Here is a 21,218-nt window from a genome sequence, read left to right on the forward strand (position 1 = left end):
TTAGCACGTTCTAAATGCTTATACGTGGAACCGGCCAAACACCCCCAATGAAGGACCCTCCTGCAAGCAGAACGAAAAGTCTTGAGTCTCAGAAAGATTTTCCTGGGGTGAACAGTTGGAACGTATTAATGCGGTTCATATTTATCGCTAAATTTCAACATGGCAGGAACAACTCTCAGCCAAACGCCTAATGCGATTCTTGGAGAGAAAAAACAATTACCGTCTTGGTGACGCATAACATTTCGTCAGCGCTAACTTTGCATGCAAGACGGCGACTGAGAGTAGCACTTGCATTACCACTACAAGAGGTTTTTCCAGGGATTGTTCACGCAATGAATTGATTGGCATTGAAAAAAAGGTGACACGAATGGCAACTAAACATTCATCCTCCTCTTGGGTCACGCCGTACCAAAGGCCGCTTGAAGTTGTACCGAAAATGGAGAAAAAAAACCGACAGCAGTGAAAATTTGCATTGGCATAAAGAGATCCCATCCGTGGTGCTTGCCAAAGCCATCGCTACGAGGGCACGCAGCGGATTAAGTACAGCCGGCTACAGAAAGTCTCGTCGTTGTTTGATGTGTTCAGTACTGCGTCGCGCGAACGGGGCCCAATCGGAGGCCCAGCCATTAAGCGTAACAAACCGACGCCGCCCAGAGCTGCTTCATCCAATTAAGGGAACGTTTTTTTTTAATAAAAAAGGGCACCCGACGTGGCACATGGCCGAGGGTAAGCTGACAGGGAGTTTCACAATATTGGTATTGTAAATCGCTGTGAATTTTAATGAATAATTGTGACCCCCCCCCCCCTCCGCCATTATAGTTCAAGTTCAAGTTTATTTATTAGGTATAGCCCTGTGAGCCATTCGGCTCTTGAATCGGGTGCAACCGCAACAAACAAAAAACATGAACAAAAAACATCTTAAAGTGAATATGTAACTGAGTGCAAACAGAAAATCCAAGAAAATACAGCAAAATATTGCAGAAAAAAACACCGTACACAAACGTTGTGTGCTAAAATCCCAGTGGGCTGCAAGTCAAACAACCAACAACAACAAGTGTTTAGAAGAAAAAAAACACTCGAACATATTTGTCGTCATCAACGTGGTCTTGAAAGAAAAAAACACAATGGGAGACGTTTCGGGCAACGGCCCTTGTAGTGTTATTTACGAATATTTAACACGTAGGCTTTCACGGCCAATATCCATAACATAGGTTCCTTCTATTCAAGGAACAAAATCTGGCTGGCGCCTGATGAAGCTAGTTGTAATTACTTGTGAAACGTCGTACTCCGATTGAAAATGTTGTGTATTTGCTCTCCAACACACCGGTGATGCTGTACTAGTGACGAATTGGCATGTTCTGTTGACGTGACAACCCTTACTAGTTGGCCGTGTCAGGTGGTGGCGGGTTTAATGACTAATTTATATTTATGAGATCTGACCGGAAAAAAACCCCTTAATAAATCATCCATAATCATGGATTATTTACGACTATTTGCTGTTGTTTGTGCGCCACTGCCAAGGCAGTAGCCATCAGCAATTAGTTTGTTGGATTTCGATTTAAAGCTTTCGTGACTGCAGGGATTCATCTTCTTGGTTCTTTCGGTAAAGTCACGAAGTAATAAAAAAAACATAATAAAATAATTCTCACGACGTTTCGGCCACAACGCAAGCAGCCGTCCTCAGGTGAAAACCAAGTCTGTCGAGGCGACAGCGTCTGAATGAAACAGCACCATGCTTCCAACCCAGCTTAAATATATGCTCCAAGCATGGTGCTGTTTCATTCAGACGCTGTCGCCTTGACAGACTTGGTTTTCACCTGAGGACGGCTGCTTGCGTTGTGGCCGAAACGTCGTGAGAATTATTTTATTATGTTTTTTTAAATATATATATTATTATTTTATTACTTCCCTTCTACGTGACTTTACCGAAAGAACCAAGAAGATAGTTTGTTGGAGTTTCTTTTTTTGAATCAACAATTTTGCTTGAACGAGGCAGCACTGGCCAAAATGTCATCGTTGAATGTTTTCCCGTTTTTCTTACTCGTGCACTAACCCCGATTTAAACCAAAAAAACGAGGCGGCCAGGTAGCTCAGAGGCTATCGTGCTGAGCTGGCACCAACGAGACCATGGGTTTGAATCCAGGCACTGGCTTCTCAAGTTAGTTTATGGTCTCACAGTTGGCTACGTACGGTACTAAAGAAGTCCAACATCAGTGCAAAAAACTAAACTCCCGTCACGTAAAAGTTGGTTCCGCACTTCATTAGGCGATAATCCAGCTTTGAGAATGATAGCTATCAAGTTTGATTGTCATGTGACGGTGAACGGTTGAGCTGCTCTGTGAGGATTAAAAACTGAATTTCGATGTAAAGCTTTCGTGACTGCAGGGATTCATCTTCTTGGTTCTTTTGGTAAAGTCACGTAGAATGGAAATAATAAAATCAAAATAAAAAAACATAATAAAATAATTCTCACGACGTTTCGGCCACAATGCAAGTAGCCGTCCTCAGGTGGAGAACAGGTCTGCCGAGGAGACGGCTACTTGCGTTGTGGCCGAAACGTCGTGAGAATTATTTTATTATGTTTTATTTTATTATTTCCATTCTACGTGACTTTACCGAAAGAACCAAGAAGATGATTAAAAACTGATTTGTCATCTTGTGACGTGACACCGATGGCACGAGAGGGATAACATTGTGCAAAGGTACCACAAAAAAAAATCTGAAAATGTGAAACACAATGCAGGGCAAAGTAAGCAGCAGCAGAGTAACCATGCAGATAGAGCACGGACATCAAAACTCAGTCTTCATAATCTGGGGGCACATGCAAACTTAGAATACGCCAATTAATCTTCCGCTGCTCAGAGACGTACGCCACCCTCGCCTACAATCACACGCCAAATAAAAAAAAACGCGCGGAATATTGTGCCGGCAAAATGACCTCGATTAATTTTATGGTGCGTGAACTCCCACCAAGTGCCGAGCCGCGACCAACAGCTGTGGTTAAAAACACGGCAACTCTTCAACGCAGCGGTTCTCAACATATCTCCTAAGGTGTCTCCCCCCGTGACCAATCAAGACTACCGGCAACCCTCAGCTGGCTCCCATGCCACTGAAGACTATCTACTGTAAAGTCGCGTAGAATGGAAATAATAAAATAATACAAATAAAACATTATAAAATAATTCTCACGACGTTTCAGCCATAACTCAAGCAGCCGGTCCTCAGGTGAAGAACAGGTCTGTCGAGAAGACAGAGTCATTCAGACTCTGTCATTCAGACTCTGTCTTCTCGAAAAACCTGTTCTTCACCTGAGGACGTAATTGAGACGCTGTCTTCTCGACAGACCTGTTCTTCACCTGAGGACGGCTGCTTGCGTTATGGCCGAAACGTCGTGAGAATTATTTTATTATGTTTTATTTTTATTATTTTATTATTTCCATTCTACGTGACTTTACCGAAAGAACCAAGAAGATGAATCCCTGCAGTCACGAAAGCTTTAAATCGAAACTTAAACTATCTACTGTATTAGTGTACATGAGTGGACACGTGGAGTGGATGGCGGCAGCTTTCACGTAGCCCATCCCCCTGTTGAGTGAGATACCACGACCGATGCCATCGGAAAGTCAAGCCACCACAATGGTGCCAAACAACCAGGCTCTCAGATCGGACCTGGGACAAGGATCCTCCCCAACGCAACGGCGAGGGAGCTTCCCGGGCCAAGCACGATTGTCTCACGGAAGATGCACAACATTGGCGTCCTCGCGATCCAAGAATCGCTGAGATTTGCCGGTTCATTCTCCCGACACGGCAGATGAAACAACGGTGCGAGTTTCTGACAAATCTGTCCACCCAGCAGCACGCGAGTTATTTTTATCAGAAGGTTGTGTGTGTGACGGGGCAAAGCGCGGCTAATCCCATATCTTCAAAGAGGTGTGACCAGCGTGGTGGAGTTTGTCAAAAATACCCTTTTACAGGGGCTCTCTAGTAGCCCCTGTAGTGGAGGCCCGTCAGTGAGAAGTGGCATACAAAAATAAATTGCAGCGCTGCACGTTTATCTTTTTCATGTATATGTGGTGGTGGTGGTGGTAGCGGTGTCAGAACATGTCCGTGTAACCATCGCCAACATCGGTAACAAATGATATCTGAACCTGCCCTGGGCCTTCCCATTCGCCACCAATCCACACTGGCCTGCAGAAATCGATGGCTCGGCTGGACCATTTCACGATTAACTTTAAAAACTGTCTGCCAACAGCTTAAGTCAGTTGGGTCAACAATAACTTCTACTTCTATTTACTTTACCAGGTAAGGCCCACTGAGCAGTACAGCTCTTTTTCAGAAGCAACCTGGCCACAAATGATAGCTCAACGAAGTGGCTTATCGCATGGAAATTTATAGCAGCCAAATGCTCTAAACGCGTGCCGATTCTAAATGTGGAGGGAAAAACCGGAGGACCCGGAAAACAATCCATGCGACCACGGGGAGCAGATGCAAACTCTAAATATACAGGCGTCAGGGTCGGGGTTCAACCCATGACCTCCTGTATACCAGGCGAGGTAGCTAACATCTCGCCGCCGCCGCGGCACGGTACACCCACTCGCTATACACAGAGATGCGACGCGTCGTGCGTTGTTGCGCGTTACGCGTGGGCACCGGAAAGGGACAGAGACAAAGGGACAGAGACAAAGAGACAGAGAGACAGATATACAGAGACACAGAAACACAGAGAGACAGAGAGAGACACAGAGACACAGAGAGACAGAGAGACAGATACACAGACACGCAGAGACACAGACACACAGAGAGACAGACAGACACACAGAGAGACAGAGACACAGAGAGACACAGAGACACAGACACAGAGACACAGAGCAGACATCCCCGTGGGCAGCGCTGCTCCGCACGGCACGCCACTCACCCCAGCTGAGCGGCGTGCTGTGTAGGTGCGCCAGCAGAGCTCGGCAGAGCGGCGAGGAGGGGACGAGCGAGCCGTGGCGGCACACCGCCGCCGGCGGGGGGGAACACTGCGGCAGTTAAGGGCGACCCTGCAGCAGCGTGCTCGTCGCTCAAAGTGGGGGGCATCATTACAGCGTTTAGGGGGGGTGGAAGAGGGGGGGGGGACACGACAGATTCAATGTGGAACAAACGTTAAACAAAGGCAACAAAACTGACACCTTTTTTTTACAAGGAGTCATGTTGGCATAGACCACAATACCTGCAGTCATAATGCAAAAAAAAACATAACTCTGATAATGTATGCACTGTCCTTGAAGTTGATTGGTCCACACCCGAGACAGCTTTCCTTAGAGCCTAGTCTCACATGGGATGGACCAGATGACGCCAAAAGGCGTCATCTGGCCAGATGGAAGGGTAAAAAAACAATCATCATATTTTTTACTGGCAAATGAGGTTCCAATGGCGTTAAACAAAGGTTAAACGCGAAACAGGATGCGTGACGACACGATCTGGCCAAGTCTTTTGCGCTCTGGCTCTCATCCCCCGTGTGCACATGAGGATAGGATTCGACTGTCGTCGCTTAATTGCCTATGGTGTCGACATTTGTGTAAACTCTTGACAAATGAGACTTTAGAAAGAGGGGGCTGAGCTTGCAGCAGGGGGACTGTTGGAAGGCTTTGGGCACTCGTGCGACCGCGTTTGTGGCTCCTACCGTGTGGAACTCTCTACACCCTCGGCGTATTAGCGAGAGGGACATCGGGAGCAATGACCGAGTGGCAGTCAAGGAGCGCGACACATCCGGGAGTAAGCCTCCCCTAGGAGATGGAGTAACGAAATCGGCGTCCTGTGCAGGTGCTTGAGGTGGATCATTGCATCAGGAGAATCGTGAGAGGTGGCAGCGGCTTAGGGAGAGGGGGGGCTCAATCCAACAGGAGATTGAGCATGGCTGATGATGGCGATGATTGTATAATTTGTATCATTGTCGTCATCGACGTCGCACAATGGCGACGCACGAGGATTGTGCCGTGACCGAGTTTCCGTGGGCAGATTCGCCCCGCACTTTCAAAGTTCATTTATTAGGTATAGCCCTGTGAGCCATTCGGCTCTTGAATCGGGTGCAACAAACAAAAAACATGAACAAGAAAACATCTTAAAGTGACTATGTGCAAACAGAAAATCCAAGAAAAGGCAGCAAAATATTGCAAATATTAAGCTGAACCAGCGTCCGTTGTGATAGCCTGGAGTCTCGCACTGTTCGAATGGCACGCATGCCAACCGCACATTTAATTTGATTTGACTGTGGTTAATGAGCCCCGCACTATCAGTGAAGCGGCCCGACTAAGCCACGGTGAGCGAAACGGTTAAGCAAACGTGCAGGGGTGGGAGGTGGCAAGGAATATCGATCATAAACGATCTCTCTTGCACGTTTCGTATGGGTCTCTCTCTCTCTGCCGCTCTCTCTCTCTCTCTCTCCTCCCCAACGAGCCGGGAGTTACGGCACAAACATCGATCAAGCCGCCGTCGCCGCTGCAGCAGCAGCAGTCGTAGCCGCTGTTAAATGAACCCTCCGCACCGTCAGGCAGTAACACCACGGATATAGATAAACGTCGTCTCTTAACTCTGTCGCCTCGCGTGACTCTGAATAGAAATGTGATGGGCGGGGCTTGGAGACGTCATTGACATAATCAACCGTGTCACTCTGGGCATGGCTTTTAGGGAGGGGGGGGGGGTTTCCACCTTCAGGAGGCAGGAGGTGGAGACGGCCGCCGATTTTGAAAGGCGCCCTCGAGTTAATGGACCACGAAAGAGCAGTCGATTACAATTTCTGTACAATCGGCTTAACCGACTAATGATCCACGGCTCTAATCGGAACCCTCGTCCCTGTTCACGTGGACAAGGTTGTTCCTCCCGTGAGATGAGCCCACTTTGGCAGACCTAGCAGGGAAAGAGACTGTCCTGGCCCAAACATTCCACGAATTTCGCTCGTGACCTCGATCATAAAATTCCTCCCCCCGCCCCCATTGCACATTCATGCTGTTGGCCATTAAAGTGGCGTCATGGGTGCAGCGAGCTATCAAACTCTGGTGTGTGTATTTACCCTCCTCGCCGTGGAGCGGGAGAGCGCTGCTGCTGCACCCCATGCTTCCCTTCAGGGTAAATGCTCCATTAGTTAAAGCGGCCTTTCTGTTACGGAGCTATTTCCCCCCCTCCCCCCTACCTCCCCGATGCACTCTGGGCACTGCACTCGCCCTATTTATGCGATAAAGCCACCAAGTGACATTGCAAACAATTAAGTTGTGTACCACTTCGGCCCATTTCCCCCCCCCCCCCCCCACTTAAAAAAGGAAATAAATAGAGGATCACAGAGCTTAGGAAATTGCTGGTGAGAGTGAACACAAAACTGTGCGCGTGAAACTAAATCCAAGTGATACATCTTCAAATGCTGCTTGTGAAGGACAGATTTGCGTCTACACACACACGAACGTCCTTGCAGCAATTTACCAAGTCAACACCGGACACAGGTGTCACGTGGGCGATATTTAATACGCGGGGGCTCCCAGTAGTCCCCCTTTGCCGCGAGCCAGCACTGATCTTCCTCCCCGAAATGAACGCGAAACGGCCGACCGACGAGCAAGTCAACAAAATCACGAACGACAAATAGCACGGCGCCCTCGTGCTCGCCGCTAAAAACAAACGTCTGTGTGCGCGCGCGCGGGGAGAGAAAAAAAACCCGAAGCGTTCGTGCAAAGCCGCGAGACCATCTCTCGCGTCGCGCGAATTGCTTCCCGCGCGCATGCGGGCAGGCGGGGAGCGGCTGATGATGCACAAGTAAACAATTTATGTAATGAGGGCAAGTAAACAATGTTGTGTGCAGTTAACGTCCATATAAAATAATAGGGTTACTCCCTACATCTCCCCCCCCCCCCAACATATGTATCGGTTATCCATACGGCAATGATTTCCCCAAACGGAACAATTCACTTTACAAAACCAACTCGGTTTAGTGGCGTTGTGTCCGCAACACCTGGGCTTCTGTACACTCGTAAAAGACAAAGATCCCACCCCGCCCCTCCCATATAGTCTGCGACAGGCTTTAGGGGCAAATGCTGTTAGCAAGCACCTATGAAGGCTAGCACGATATGGGACGGGGGGGGGGGGGTAGAGGGGGATGGCCAACACCACTTCCAGCCGCCTGATGTTTACACACCGCACCGGGTACTCGTTTTTTGGCCGAGTCGACCTAGGAGAGGCCCAGGACCGGCTTCAAATGTGCGCATATGCAGGGATTCCGTAACGCTTTCAAGCGTTCGTTTAGTCTTTAGAAAAAATTAATTTGCGGTATGAAGGCTGACTGGCAGCTGTTAGCAAATTATGTTTTTCTCTCTCTCTCTATGGTTTGTGTCGCCTAAGTTCGGGCAAACCTCTTAATCAACCTGTGCCACATTATATTGCAATCTATTACAGCCTCTCTGATTACAGCCTCTCCCGATGCATTTTGAGGTGGCGATGCGTCACGTTCTTCGGCGCGGTGTCCAACGTTTTACTCCACAGGGTGGGGAGAGCTTCTCCTTTGAATTCAAATCCCGAACTAGCTCCCAGCAGCAGTGTGGTAGCGAAACGTCGGACATCGTGCCGAACAGCACGCGGTTACAATCATGAAGCAAGTGGGGGAGATCTACACAGCAGCAACTGCGAACAACTACCAAGCGTTATACTAGAATATGAATAAGCGTTATACTGTAAAGGCTGTTCGCCTATAACGCCGCATGTTGTTTTCATAACGCAAATTGGATATAACGCGATGAAAGTATTAAGGGAAAGCCCGAGTAGGAATAAGCGGTTGTACCGGCTGCTTCGGCATGGCATCGCACAAGGCGGGATGCTGCTGGATGCTTCTAGATGCTACCCACGCATCTCAGGCTTTGTTCAGGCCTGCATACGCACATCTCACGCGTCATTGCGCACTCTGCTTTACCATACATGATTTATTATAACGCGATTTGTCCCACAACGCGGTGTTGTTCAGGAACGGAACTACCACCGCATTATAGGAGAACAGACATATATATATACCGCACATGGAAATGTGAAGGATACGAAACGCCAGTGAATCCTGAGCAGGTCTCTCAGCTGGGGCGGTTCCAGCTCCCGCGGCGCAGGGCTTGTCCACTGGTCAGGAGTGACCCCCCTTCCCTCGGTGGCAGCTTCCTCATCCGCCTCCTCCCGCCCGGAGCTGCAGCCTCGGAAAATCTTCTCCAGGTCGACGCAAACCCTGGGGAAGAGAAATGCGAGGGAATGTGACGTAAATTAATGCCACAGTGCTTTGCTACCCCGCTGTGTCGTTTTACTTGCTTCATTATTTTGCTGACACCTTATTTTTGTTTTGATTCTTTGCCCAGGAAAGCCACACCGAGTGGGAGGGCGACAATCATGGTTATTTTTTTTAAGACCACAATTGAGCAATACGTGGTGTAGTTTGTCAAAGTTGAACCGTGACGCGCCAGTACACGATGGCCTACTCTTGCGAATAAGGTCATGGGGGGATCCGTGACATCCACTGTGAAGCAGACGGGCGCGTATTTTATTTTTGGTCGACAGGTACTATTCTACGTTACCGAGTGTTGACATCCCCAGCGTTTGACAGTACTGCTTTCTTTTATTTTGATTATCAGTTAACACCGGCCACAACCCCGAGTCGATGTGCACCATTGTTCTCTTTTAGCCCCCCCCCCCCACCGTTCTATTCCCTGGCTACCACATTCAGATAAGCCCCCCCCTCACCCTTAACTTGTATTTAAGAGCTTGTCTCTTGTATTTTTCCTCACTTGATACAGTAAATTTAGCTGTGACGGTCCCACCTGATGACAGAGACTTGTGTTGCCTCCGAAACGTCGTGATTTATTATTTTATTTCTATTATTTATTTTTTACCTACGTGACTTTACCGAAAAAACCTAAGAGTATGAATCCTTGCAGTCACGAAAGCTTCAAATCTAGAATCAATACACCCAAAGTATTAACCGGGGCAGCTGCTGGAAACGAACGCGCTACCTCTGGGCCGCATTACCGCACCCGCTGAGCGATGTCACTCGTAACGCCCTGCGCCCTCGAACCCACCAAAGACCACGTGCCGAAGCTATGAGCATGCTGTGGCTTTTGCGTTGTTGCGCCGGAGACTGGCAAAAGGTTGATTGACGTCCGATTGCCGGGTTGATGATGGCATTAGTCGCGCTTTCTCGCCGAACAAGAGTGGGTCCGTGTGAAGGCTGCCAGCTCTCCCCACCGCGGTCACCACTCGGGTCAGACCGTGGAACACGCAACGGCTCAATGCCCGATTCACAAACTAAGAGGGGGGCGTCATCACGGCGATGATTCACCACTCCGCTACTCCTGACGCAAAGGACTGGCCCAACTTCCTCATTGCAAATCGTAGCTGTTGCTCTGCATCAGTGGTTCTTAAACCTTTACTGCAGCCTTGCATCCCTTGGGTTCTCAATGGTAAAAAAATAGAATGTTACGAAATATATTGGCTTGATGAAACAAAGTAGTTGTACTTACGTACCCGTGCTTAATTTGTGTTTCGATGATTTACCTTCGAAAAAAATCTGGCACGTCTCGCACCCCCAGAGAGGGCATCTTGCATGTCCAGCAGGTGCGTGCACCCCAGGTTAAGAGAACCCACTTCTCTACATCAATGTTAGCCATACGCAGAAGATGAGCATGGAATGTTTGCAAATAAAATATCTCGTAGAAGATAACGGCGGTTTAAAACCTTGTTTAAACGCTCTCATCATTCAAATACAGGGTGACCATTCAAGTAGTATCCAACATTAGATTGTTATTATTAGACACCGGGTAGAAGTTGTGGCACGGTGGTTAGCACACTGCGCTATGCATCCGAAAACCTCAAACAAGATCCGGGCCATGGTTAACATCGGTAGCGAGTCACATCTGAACTGGTGAAGTATGGGCAAACGATAACCATGACCAAAAGGTGTGGGGATTCTTTCAGTGGATTGATAAGGGCGGCCTGCAATACCAAGTTCGATAAGAAATGACAGAGACAAATATCACCCTTGTAACCTACACACACTGTTGGGGCAAGTGCTGTTAGCGAGCATCTATTAAGGCCGGCACAATACACGAGGGGGAGGTGTGACTAGCAATATACACGGTCGCCTTTGTCTCCCCAGTGGTGATGTTTACACACCACATGAGGTGCTAATTTAGGGCCGAGTCGACCTAGGGGGTGTCTAGGACCAGTTCAGATATTCGTCACCGATGTTGGTGGCCGTGAGCGGGAATCAATCTCGGGTCACCAGGTTCGTAGTGCAGCGCCGCAAACCGCTACACCACCGCTCCGCGCAGAGACGCAGCATGAATATTTTATCGCATGAGTTTCATTCTTCAGAACCCCCCACGTGTCTGCCATGGTGTTGGCGACAGACACCCCGCATTGAGATTTGAGAGTCCCAGGTGCTCGCCAAAATCTGCAATTGTCTCGAATGCTCCTGGTGTGTGCTGCTGAAGATCACCGAAGCTCTTCAAGTGTTTTGGCAAACACTTTATCTTTTGCCACACATCCAGCATTCAAGCACTGCCGTTTCAACCCGCTGCATAATTCGAATTCTTCAAAGTTTGACCAAAGGGAGAGGAGCAGCGGGGCGCAGCGATTCGCGAGCTGCGCTGGAACCCTGATGAGCGAGGTTCGACGCCCAGTCACGGCTAACATCAGTGGCGAGAGATATTTGAATAAGTCCTGGGCGCCCATTCCTCTTCATCTTCATCCACCCGCAGTGAGATCAGCGCGGTCAAGTATGGTCAAACAGCCCTCATGACTGACACACTACATGGGGATACCTTCATCCTTTCATTGACTAAGGCAGTGGTTCTTAACCGTTACTGCAGCCTTGCACCCCTTTGGTTCTCAATCGTAAACAAATGCATCATCTTAATAAATACACAGGTTTGATGAAACCAAGTAGTTGTACTTAAGTGCCCATGCTTAATTTGTGTTTCGATTATTTAGCTTTGAAAAAATCTGGCCATCTCTGGTACTCCCAGAAAGGGCATCTCGCAGCCCCAGGGGTTTCTGCGTGCACCCCAGGTTAAGGCGAACCACTGGAACATTATAATGGGCGATACCTTTATAGAAATCCTACACGTTTTCTCCTTTTTTCAGGTCAGCCAATGCAGTGTAAGATCATCAGACTGTAAAGCAACCTGTACCAAAATGCACACAGGCACCTATTCGGAGTGCTCTTGCCAAAAACATCTGGTAAGTCATTAGCATTTGTTTAACGAGCCTGGTTCTACTGATGAGGCCCAGAAGGTCAAAACCGGCTTGCTTCAACAAATCCTGCTTGATCATATGAGAAAGAATTATTAAAAAAATGCTACGTAGAGAGACGGACTGGAGTACCACCCAAATGTGACTTCACCCCATGGCCGGGTCCGTTTCCACGCACGTGCATTCCAGGCAGGTGCTCCCCCTATTCCCGTGTTGATCTGAAAACATCTTTACATAATGCCTAAATACTACATTAAAAAAATCCGAGAACAAAAAAGCATATTACAATAATTTCCAAAAAGGGAAGTGATATCACTCATATGACATCACTTGTGTTCATGTGATGCCCGGTGACTTCATTTGCGAGCCCCAAAGTCACACACAATGTGACGTAATGCATGTAAATGATCCAAAAATCCCAAATCTCAAAGTGCCACAGTCATTCGTAGCACATTCTCTGTGCAGCTGTGAACTCTTCAGAATGTACCTGGGGCAGTGCCAGTCACGGTGGTTCCAAATCTCACAGAGCAAATCCCTCAAGCGGTCTCAGGGACACTTCGATGATGTTACCCTCATCGCACTCATCGACACCGCCAGACACAAACACCGACAAACACCAACAGCAGATTGCCTTAAATCTCCCAGTCCGGTGTACTTCTTCTCTACGGCGTGTTGCATCAACAAGCAACGTATTTCTTTAAACGGTAACAAAGTTGTACATTGGGGACTAGGTTCATCTTCTTGGTTCTTTCGGTAAAGTCACGTAAAAGGAAAATAAAAAATGAATAAAAAAATAAAACATAATAAAATCATTCTCACGACGTTTCGGCCACAACGCAAGTAGCCGTCCTCAGGTGAAGAAACAGGTCTGTCGAGAAGACAGCGTCTGAAAGTCTTCTCGACAGACCTGTTTACCGAAAGAACCAAGAAGATGAATCCCTGCAGTCACGAAAGCTTTAAATCGAAATGGGGACTAGGTTCTTGAGAAGTTCGACGGCGTTGGCTGTGAGCACACGAACTGCTGTAGCGGGGTTCGATGGGCTGAAGCAGCAGCAGCAGTTGATGCATATTGCTCCATCGTTGTTGTGTGTAACCTCTGCACCACACGAGAAGGGGCAGCACTTTGCTCACCCATCCTACTGCACGGGGCGATGCTCGCCGCACGCCAACCAAAACCGACGCGTCATTGTCGGAGCTGCAATTTAACCAAATTGAGAAAGATTGAAAAGTAATAATACATGGTTTTTTGTGCGTGCAGTAATTGGTGACCGCGCTGAGACCATCAACTAACTACACTTAACAACCTTGGCTATTGGAAATCAGATTCGAACCCGGAGCAACGCTCTGACCTCCAAATCGCTCGGCCACCGCGACCTCTTTGATGTTTCCTTCTTTTGTCATCACCTTCGCGTGCACACTCTGCGCACCCCTCCGGTTAGAGCGCTTCGCTGTGGCTTTAGGGAAACCCAGGCTTACCGGCCCGGCCTTGCCTGCCAGGGACACGAGGGATTTTGAAACGAACACACGGGGCTTGGAACAGCGAAACACGCTGTTCTCCGTCGCGTCTCGTGCACAAAAAGACGCCCACCGCCTCTCTCCTTTCATCCCGGGACAAACATCGCCAATTAATTATTCATGCTCCGTTATATATCGGTGCAACTTTTTGCGCCATTGTGCTGCTCGGAGCTTCTGACGTAACTCGGAGTAAAACTTCACAGATGTACCGACTGTGTTGTGAAGTGGTGGCGCCGTAGCCAGCATGCTTCGCGATGAGCACAGCACGCCGAGTTCAATTCCCTGCCTTGGCTAACATCAGCGTTGAGTGAGAGCGAGTGATGTCCGGGCCGCCCACTCCCCGCCCTTGGCTCACCCGGCCCAACGCCGCCAATGCTCGCAGGCCTGTCCACGGCTTCCACTTCATCTTCTTGGTTCTTTCGGTAAAGTCACGTAGAATGGAAATATTAAAATAATAAGAATAAAACATAATAAAAATAAAACATAATAAAAATAAAACATAAAATGTTTTATTCACGTAGAATGGAAATAATAAAATAATAAAAATTAAACGTAATAAAGATAAAACATAATATGTTTTATTCACGTGGAATGGAAATAATAAAATAATAAAAATAAAACGTAATAAAAATAAAACATAATAAAAATAAAACATAAAATGTGTTATTCACGTAGAATGGAAATAATAAAATAATAAAAATAAAACATTATAAAAATAAAACATAATATGTTTTATTCACGTGGAATGGAAATAAAAAAATAATAAAAATACAACATAATAAAAATAAAACATAATAAAAATAAAACATAATATGTTTTATTCACGTGGAATGGAAATAATAAAATAATAAAAATAAAACATAATAAAAATAAAACATAACAAAAATAAAACGTAATGTTTTATTTTTATTATTTTATTATTTCCATTCTACGTGACTTTACCGAAAGAACCAAGAAGATGAATCCCTGCAGTCACGAAAGCTTTAAATTGAAAGGCTTCCACTTCGTTTCGAGACACGTGGCCCCCTGAGCACGCGAGCTGACGAGCGATCCCAGAATGCTAGGCGCGTCGGAGGCAAACCGCGAAAACGAAAGTGGGTTATCGAAGACGCCGCGACACTTTTAACGTTTCTTTACTCTAAATGCACACGTGGGAGGATGGAGGATCATGCTAATGTGCCCGTCAGTCACATAAACAATAACGTTCAGATCTTCCGGGGAAGAATATAATCTCTTATACACTATGAGACCTCCTTTACCGGTGGCAAAATATAGTAGTAGTCGGGTGTGGACCAATCAACTTCAAGGACAGTGCATATTATTATCATTATCAGAGTTGTTTCTTTTTGCTTGCATTTTGACTACTTGTGTTGTGGTTATTGCAAACATGATGCCTTGTACAAAGGTGTCAGTTTTGTACCAGTTTAAAGGGTAAAAACCTACTACTACACTATAATCTCTATTCTAACAACAACAACAAAACACCTCGGATTCCATTCTGCTCCTCGCATTGCATTGCATTTACTTTATTGGCTAACTAATTTTGCTTCGCGTATTGCGTACATTTTTTGTTCGCATGTTGCAAGGCAGGCAAGCTCTGTGGAAGCTTGTACAGCTCCCTGCAGTATTGTTACCGACGCAACTTGCTCGCATCATCCGAGCAAAGAGAAATGGGCTTCATTAACTTAGCACCTATGATTTAACATTTTTGGGTTAGGCCACATCAATCACCACCGTATTTCTAGCACTGCCACAGCAACGTATCTAATTTGCTAAAGTTCGGGTTGATCATTGTTCTCGAACTTACCGGTGAGCTTAAACGATAATAGTCGGCGCGTTAAACGCTTGGGCGCAACACGACAACTTAATATGCCGGTCTGTATCAGGGCGTGGAGGGTTAGAAACGTAAACTCCAAGTGAATTCCTGCTCAAATCAACATTGAGGCGGTGCTCATCCCTTCTCTACTGCCCTAAGCCAGCGGCGGAAAATCCACATTTCTATGGCAGGGGCGAGTCTATCCATAGGACAACTGTTGACTTCCCAGAAGGTCGACAGGTTGAAGAGTAGGCCAAGTACCCCCTAGGGGGGCTCTCTCGAGCTCTACCGCTAAGCCAGGGTGGCTCCGATATCTTGTGGTAGAATTGCGATATCGCCGTTACCCTGGTTGAAAATGTGACTTTGTTAATATATCATCTCGTGAGCGGGGCACGTCCCATCTCGACCCCTCCTCTGCTCGTCGTTTTACTTTGCCGAGAGATGGAACTCGATCGTGCGGGGAAGGGGGGTGGGGATAATGAACGCGGAGAAAGCAAGTGAAAAAACAAGTGAAAAAACAAGTGAAAAAACAAGTGAAAAAACAAGTGAAAAAACAAGTGAAAAAACAAGTGAAAAAACAAGTGAAAAAACAAGTGAAAAAACAAGTGAAAAAACAAGTGAAAAAACAAGTGAAAAAACAAGTGAAAAAACAAGTGAAAAAACAAGTGAAAAAACAAGTGAAAAAACAAGTGAAAAAACAAGTGAAAAAACAAGTGAAAAAACAAGTGAAAAAACAAGTGAAAAAACAAGTGAAAAAACAAGTGAAAAAACAAGTGAAAAAACAAGTGAAAAAACAAGTGAAAAAACAAGTGAAAAAACAAGTGAAAAAACAAGTGAAAAAACAAGTGAAAAAACAAGTGAAAAAACAAGTGAAAAAACAAGTGAAAAAACAAGTGAAAAAACAAGTGAAAAAACAAGTGAAAAAACAAGTGAAAAAACAAGTGAAAAAACAAGTGAAAAAACAAGTGAAAAAATAAGTGAAAAAACAAGTGAAAAAACAAGTGAAAAAACAAGTGAAAAAACAAGTGAAAAAACAAGTGAAAAAATAAGTGAAAAAATAAGTGAAAAAACAAGTGAAAAAATAAGTGAAAAAACAAGTGAAAAAACAAGTGAAAAAACAAGTGAAAAAACAAGTGAAAAAACAAGTGAAAAAACAAGTGAAAAAACAAGTGAAAAAACAAGTGAAAAAGTTGAACGGCGCGAGGGTGGAGCATCCATATTAGATGTTGTTGCCACATTGAAGATGGCATTTTTGGAAATATTTCAATGCGGAATTTTTCCTGGCACCTCTAAAATTGACTGGCAACGCTTCGCACATGGTCCGAATCTCGACGCCACCTCTCAGCCTATGCCGTGTCAAGGCAATGATACAAAGTGAAATTGAAAATTTAAATTAAACTTTAAAATAATAAAAAAACATTTGCCTTGTCAATCCGCTTCTTGTCAAATACCACCCCCTCCCGCCACCCCCCCCCCCCCCATCAATCCACGCAGTGTGTGGGCTCATGGGCGTTACATGACCATACTTCACCAAGTTCGTCAGTGTGGGTTTGTGAAGCGTGGGGGAGATTGTTCAGGAATCGTTCAGATATTGCTCCGGTCATCAGATTTGCAGCGACATTAAACTGTCCTATAACCTCATTCGAAATTTATTTGTAATCCCGTCTATATTGTAATATACGCCAAAGTGAGATTATATAGTTGGAAGAAAAAAAAACCCACGTCTAATTTAATACAAACATTTACTTTTAAAATGTTTGCTTCAAAACATTACCATTTTATCTGCATCGAGGTTGAACTGGCATGCTTGTTTGCCAAAAAAAATCTTATTTTATCTAATTTTTATAAATTTGATGGACCACTAGCCATGACGACTCACACTGGCTGCAAGCCACACGTATCGAAATAATTAAGCAGCCAGCAGCAGCGTTTCAAAAGAGTGTAAGATTGGCCAGGAGCTCAACGAAGGGCGGAAATTCAATAATGAACCGGCTGCAATTCGGGTAACGTTTTGCTCGTAAGCGTGGGGCACGCTTATTCGAGAACGATTCCTCCGCCCCCCCCTCCCCCCCCCCACAATAGAGCAATCGAAAAAGTGCGCCGCAGCGCCGCCACCACTCAGAGAAATTGACGAATGCGCCTCCGCGGATTATTTTCTAAGGAATAATTTGTATCGCCACATCAAAGGTGCAACTCGGCTCTTGGCAGCACGACACGCCCCCCCCCCGCACTGACTCAGCTCTTGCTCGCGCATTGACAGCCCTGCTCTCCACGCTCTCCTCTCGCGTGTAAAGGCTTAAGAGGCTTTCGCATCTCAAACACGACGCGCCATCAATGCCAGCCAGCCACTTCCCACCCGCCCCCACGCCGACGGAGATGCCCACGAGCACCTCGAGGCGCGCGGTGGGGGTGGGGGGCGACGAATCGACCCGAGGGGTCTGCGATAGATGCCCGTGAGTTGGTGGGCACTGGGTGGCAGAGGTCGCAACCGGGTACCCGATACCCGTACCCTACCCGATACCCGGCTACCCGTACCCGGCCGGGTACGGGTAGCCGTTTGCGACCCTGGTGCGGCCGGGTACGGGTACGGGTAGGCCGTGAGTCACTGGTGAGTAACTGTTTGTCACTCATTTCGGGTAGGGTACGGGTAGGGAACGGGTACCCGTACCCGGCCGGGTACGGGTACGGGTAGCCGTTTGCGACCCTGGTTCGGCCGGGTACGGGTACGGGTAAGGAATCAAAACCCGTTTGCGACCTCTGCTGGGTGGTGCTGGTTGGGGGTGATGGTGGTGGGGATTGGTGATGGTGGTGGTGGTTGGGGGTGATGGTGGTGCTGGTGGTGGTGGGGATTGGTGATGGTGGTGCTGGTTGGGGGTGATGGTGGTGGTGGTGGTGCTGGTTGGGGGTGGTGGTGGTGGGGGTGCTGGTGGTGCTGGTTGGGGGTGGTGGTGGTGGGGGTGGTGGTGGTGGTGGTGCTGGTTGGGGGTGATGGTGGTGGTGGTGGTGCTGGTTGGGGGTGATGGTGGTGGTGGTGGTGGGGTGATGGTGGTGGTGGTGGGGGTGGTGGTGGTGCTGGTTGGGGGTGATGGTGGTGGGGGTGCTGGTGGTGCTGGTTGGGGGTGATGGTGGTGGTGGTGGGGGTGGTGGTGGTGCTGGTTGGGGGTGATGGTGGTGGTGGTGGTGGGGTGATGGTGGTGGTGGGGTGATGGTGGTGGTGGTGGTGGGGTGATGGTGGTGTTGGGGTGATGGTGGTGGTGGGGGTGATGGTGGTGGTGGTGGTGGGGTGATGGTGGTGGTGGGGTGATGGTGGTGGTGGTGGGGGTGATGGTGGTGGTGGGGTGATGGTGGTGGTGCTGGTTGGGGGTGATGGTGGTGGTGGTGGGGTGATGGTGGTGGTGGTGGGGGTTGGTGTTGGGCAGCGCCGTAGCGCCAGGGGAGATCGATGACAGAGGGGAGGGTCCCGTGGCCTTTCGGTAGGAAGGGCTCAGTGCCGCCCTTCCGAATCGTTCAAGTCGAATGTTGGTACATAAATTTGACACCGGTGGCGGGTTTCTCTTTCGAAGTTCGCCAGTTCAGTCCGTGCGTGTCCGCTGCAGTTCAGGCGATCGGCAAACACCGAGATGCTCGCCTGTACGATTTTGTTGGAAGTCTGTTTGAACTTTGACTGCGTCGTGCCCCCTGCCCCCCGCCTGAGTTTCATATAACCCTCCCTGCCATTGATATATATACGTGTATAACCTCAGCACATTTGTCAATAACACTTAAAGGAAAACAATACAAAATTAACGAAATGTATTGCAATGGCCCTTTACTTCAAGGTACCCCTTTAAACAAGGTCACGCCACAGGGCTGTGACAGGGGTGGGGAGGCTTTTCCTTACTGAGGGCCGAAGGAAACTTCCAATTACCTTTGCTTGGGCGCCAGCCATTAACGTATGTACGCACGTTGAACTTCTTTCACACCGTACGTAGCCAACCGTGATAATCGGAGGTGCGGGAGGAAGGACAACAAACTAAACACGCATTAGCCAGGAATCCTTCCTTAGTCCTAAGCGCAATGGCATCTGGGCCAAATAGACCCAGCTCAAGTCAAACCCCGGATGTCAGTCGCCACCGATGCGAGCTGTTGGTCGCGTTGGGAATCGAACTCAGGTCGCCGGATTCACGGTGCGGTAGGCGGACCACGGCGCCTCCGCTAGCTACCCCAGCCTTTGATGTTCAAAAGCTTACTTGTTCTTTGAAATTATCCTAAGCAATTAAAATGTCTATATTTACTCATAAGTAGTTTCAATCATGGGTGAATTTCGATTTAAAGCTTTTGTGACTGCAGGGATTCATCTTCTTGGTTCTTTCGGTAAAGTCACGTAGAAGGGAAATAATACAATAATAAAAAGAAAACATAATAGAATAATTCTCACTATTATTTTATTATGTAAAATTTTTATTATTTTATTATTTCCCTACTACGTGACTATACCGAAAGAACCAAGAAGATCATAGGTGAAGTTGTTTTTTGAGGAATACATTTCTCTCCGAGTATCGAATAACAAAGTGCTCATGAAAAACAAATCAGCAGGCGACTGAAGAGGAGAACTGATTAATTGTGTGCTCATTAGTGAAATAATATTTTCTTATCGTTTGGGAAAACGCAAATTAGAACGAACAATAGTCTATTTAGTTTTGTTCCTTATTATCAAGGGAATTAAATAAAAATGACAAACACCAGCAGGCTGTGCTTGCTTAATTACATTACACCAACTAGCCGAGTCAGTAAAAATGTGTCCTTTGGAAACAAAAGACGAGTGAGAAATGTCAGGAAGCGGATAGCCACACAACCATCACACTGCTCCCTCAAGTTTCCCAACAATTAGCGATGGGACAACGAGTCCGTTGAGTCGATTAATTGATTCTTGATTTGAAGCTTTCGTGACTGCAAGGACTCTTAGGTTTTTTTGGTAAAGTCACGTGACTTTACCGAAAAAACCCAAGAGTCGATTTATTGAGTCAGGATTGTAATAGACTACATTTTCGCACTCGATTACATGGGCCACTCTAAATACGGTGGCTGCCACTCACATACTGCTTCCCCGAAGGCACGAAAACCCCCATAACAAGCCATGCCCAGCCTGACGGCGGCAGCGGCGATGGCGTCACTCAAGTCCTGTGCCCATCACCTCCCGTCCAGTGGCACGTGCGGGAACAGATTTGAGACTCTTTTTTTTCCGCAACTATTTTTGTTCTATCTGATGGAGTCGAGCTGCGGAACCGAAAGTCGGATGGTTGGTGCAGTGAGTATTTATATGAATCAGATAGTCCAGCTTAATTCGCATCATAGAACTGTATGTTTGATGAGTTTATCATAAGAAGTTTCAGCATGGATACTCGCGGTAAACATTAATTCATGTTTCCATCGCTGTAAAAGCATCCTGTTAAATCTTCGAGATGATTGAGAACGATTCTACAGAGCAACGACGAGTGTGTCTGAGAAGTGAGAATTCGAGGATGGCTTTTAAAGCGCTTGGCCATTTGCAGCTTCTACATCAATATTTAAATCCAAATTGTAGCATCATCATAATTACTTATTCATGGTATAATGATGCCGATATTAAAACCAATTCTTATGTTTACGCTATAGACATGGACTC

The 21,218-nt window shown here is 47.0% G+C and overlaps 1 protein-coding gene across 3 annotated transcripts in view; it reads right to left on the bottom strand.

The window, feature by feature from the left end:
* Positions 1-21,218, bottom strand: part of LOC144732301 (trafficking protein particle complex subunit 9-like) — a 116,169-nt gene that overhangs the window by 41,575 nt on the left and 53,376 nt on the right. For all 3 annotated transcript variants that reach the window (XM_078613777.1, XM_078613767.1, XM_078613757.1), the window contains exons 19-20: positions 9,052-9,226; positions 4,916-5,021 (exon numbers count right to left, since the gene is read on the bottom strand). In XM_078613777.1, coding sequence (XP_078469903.1) covers positions 4,916-5,021; positions 9,052-9,226 — 281 coding nt within the window. The remainder of the gene's footprint in view (positions 1-4,915; positions 5,022-9,051; positions 9,227-21,218) is intronic.

This window comes from Lampetra planeri, chromosome 2 (genome assembly GCF_965212315.1).
Source record: "Lampetra planeri chromosome 2, kcLamPlan1.2.h2, whole genome shotgun sequence".
Taxonomy (NCBI): domain Eukaryota; kingdom Metazoa; phylum Chordata; class Hyperoartia; order Petromyzontiformes; family Petromyzontidae; genus Lampetra; species Lampetra planeri.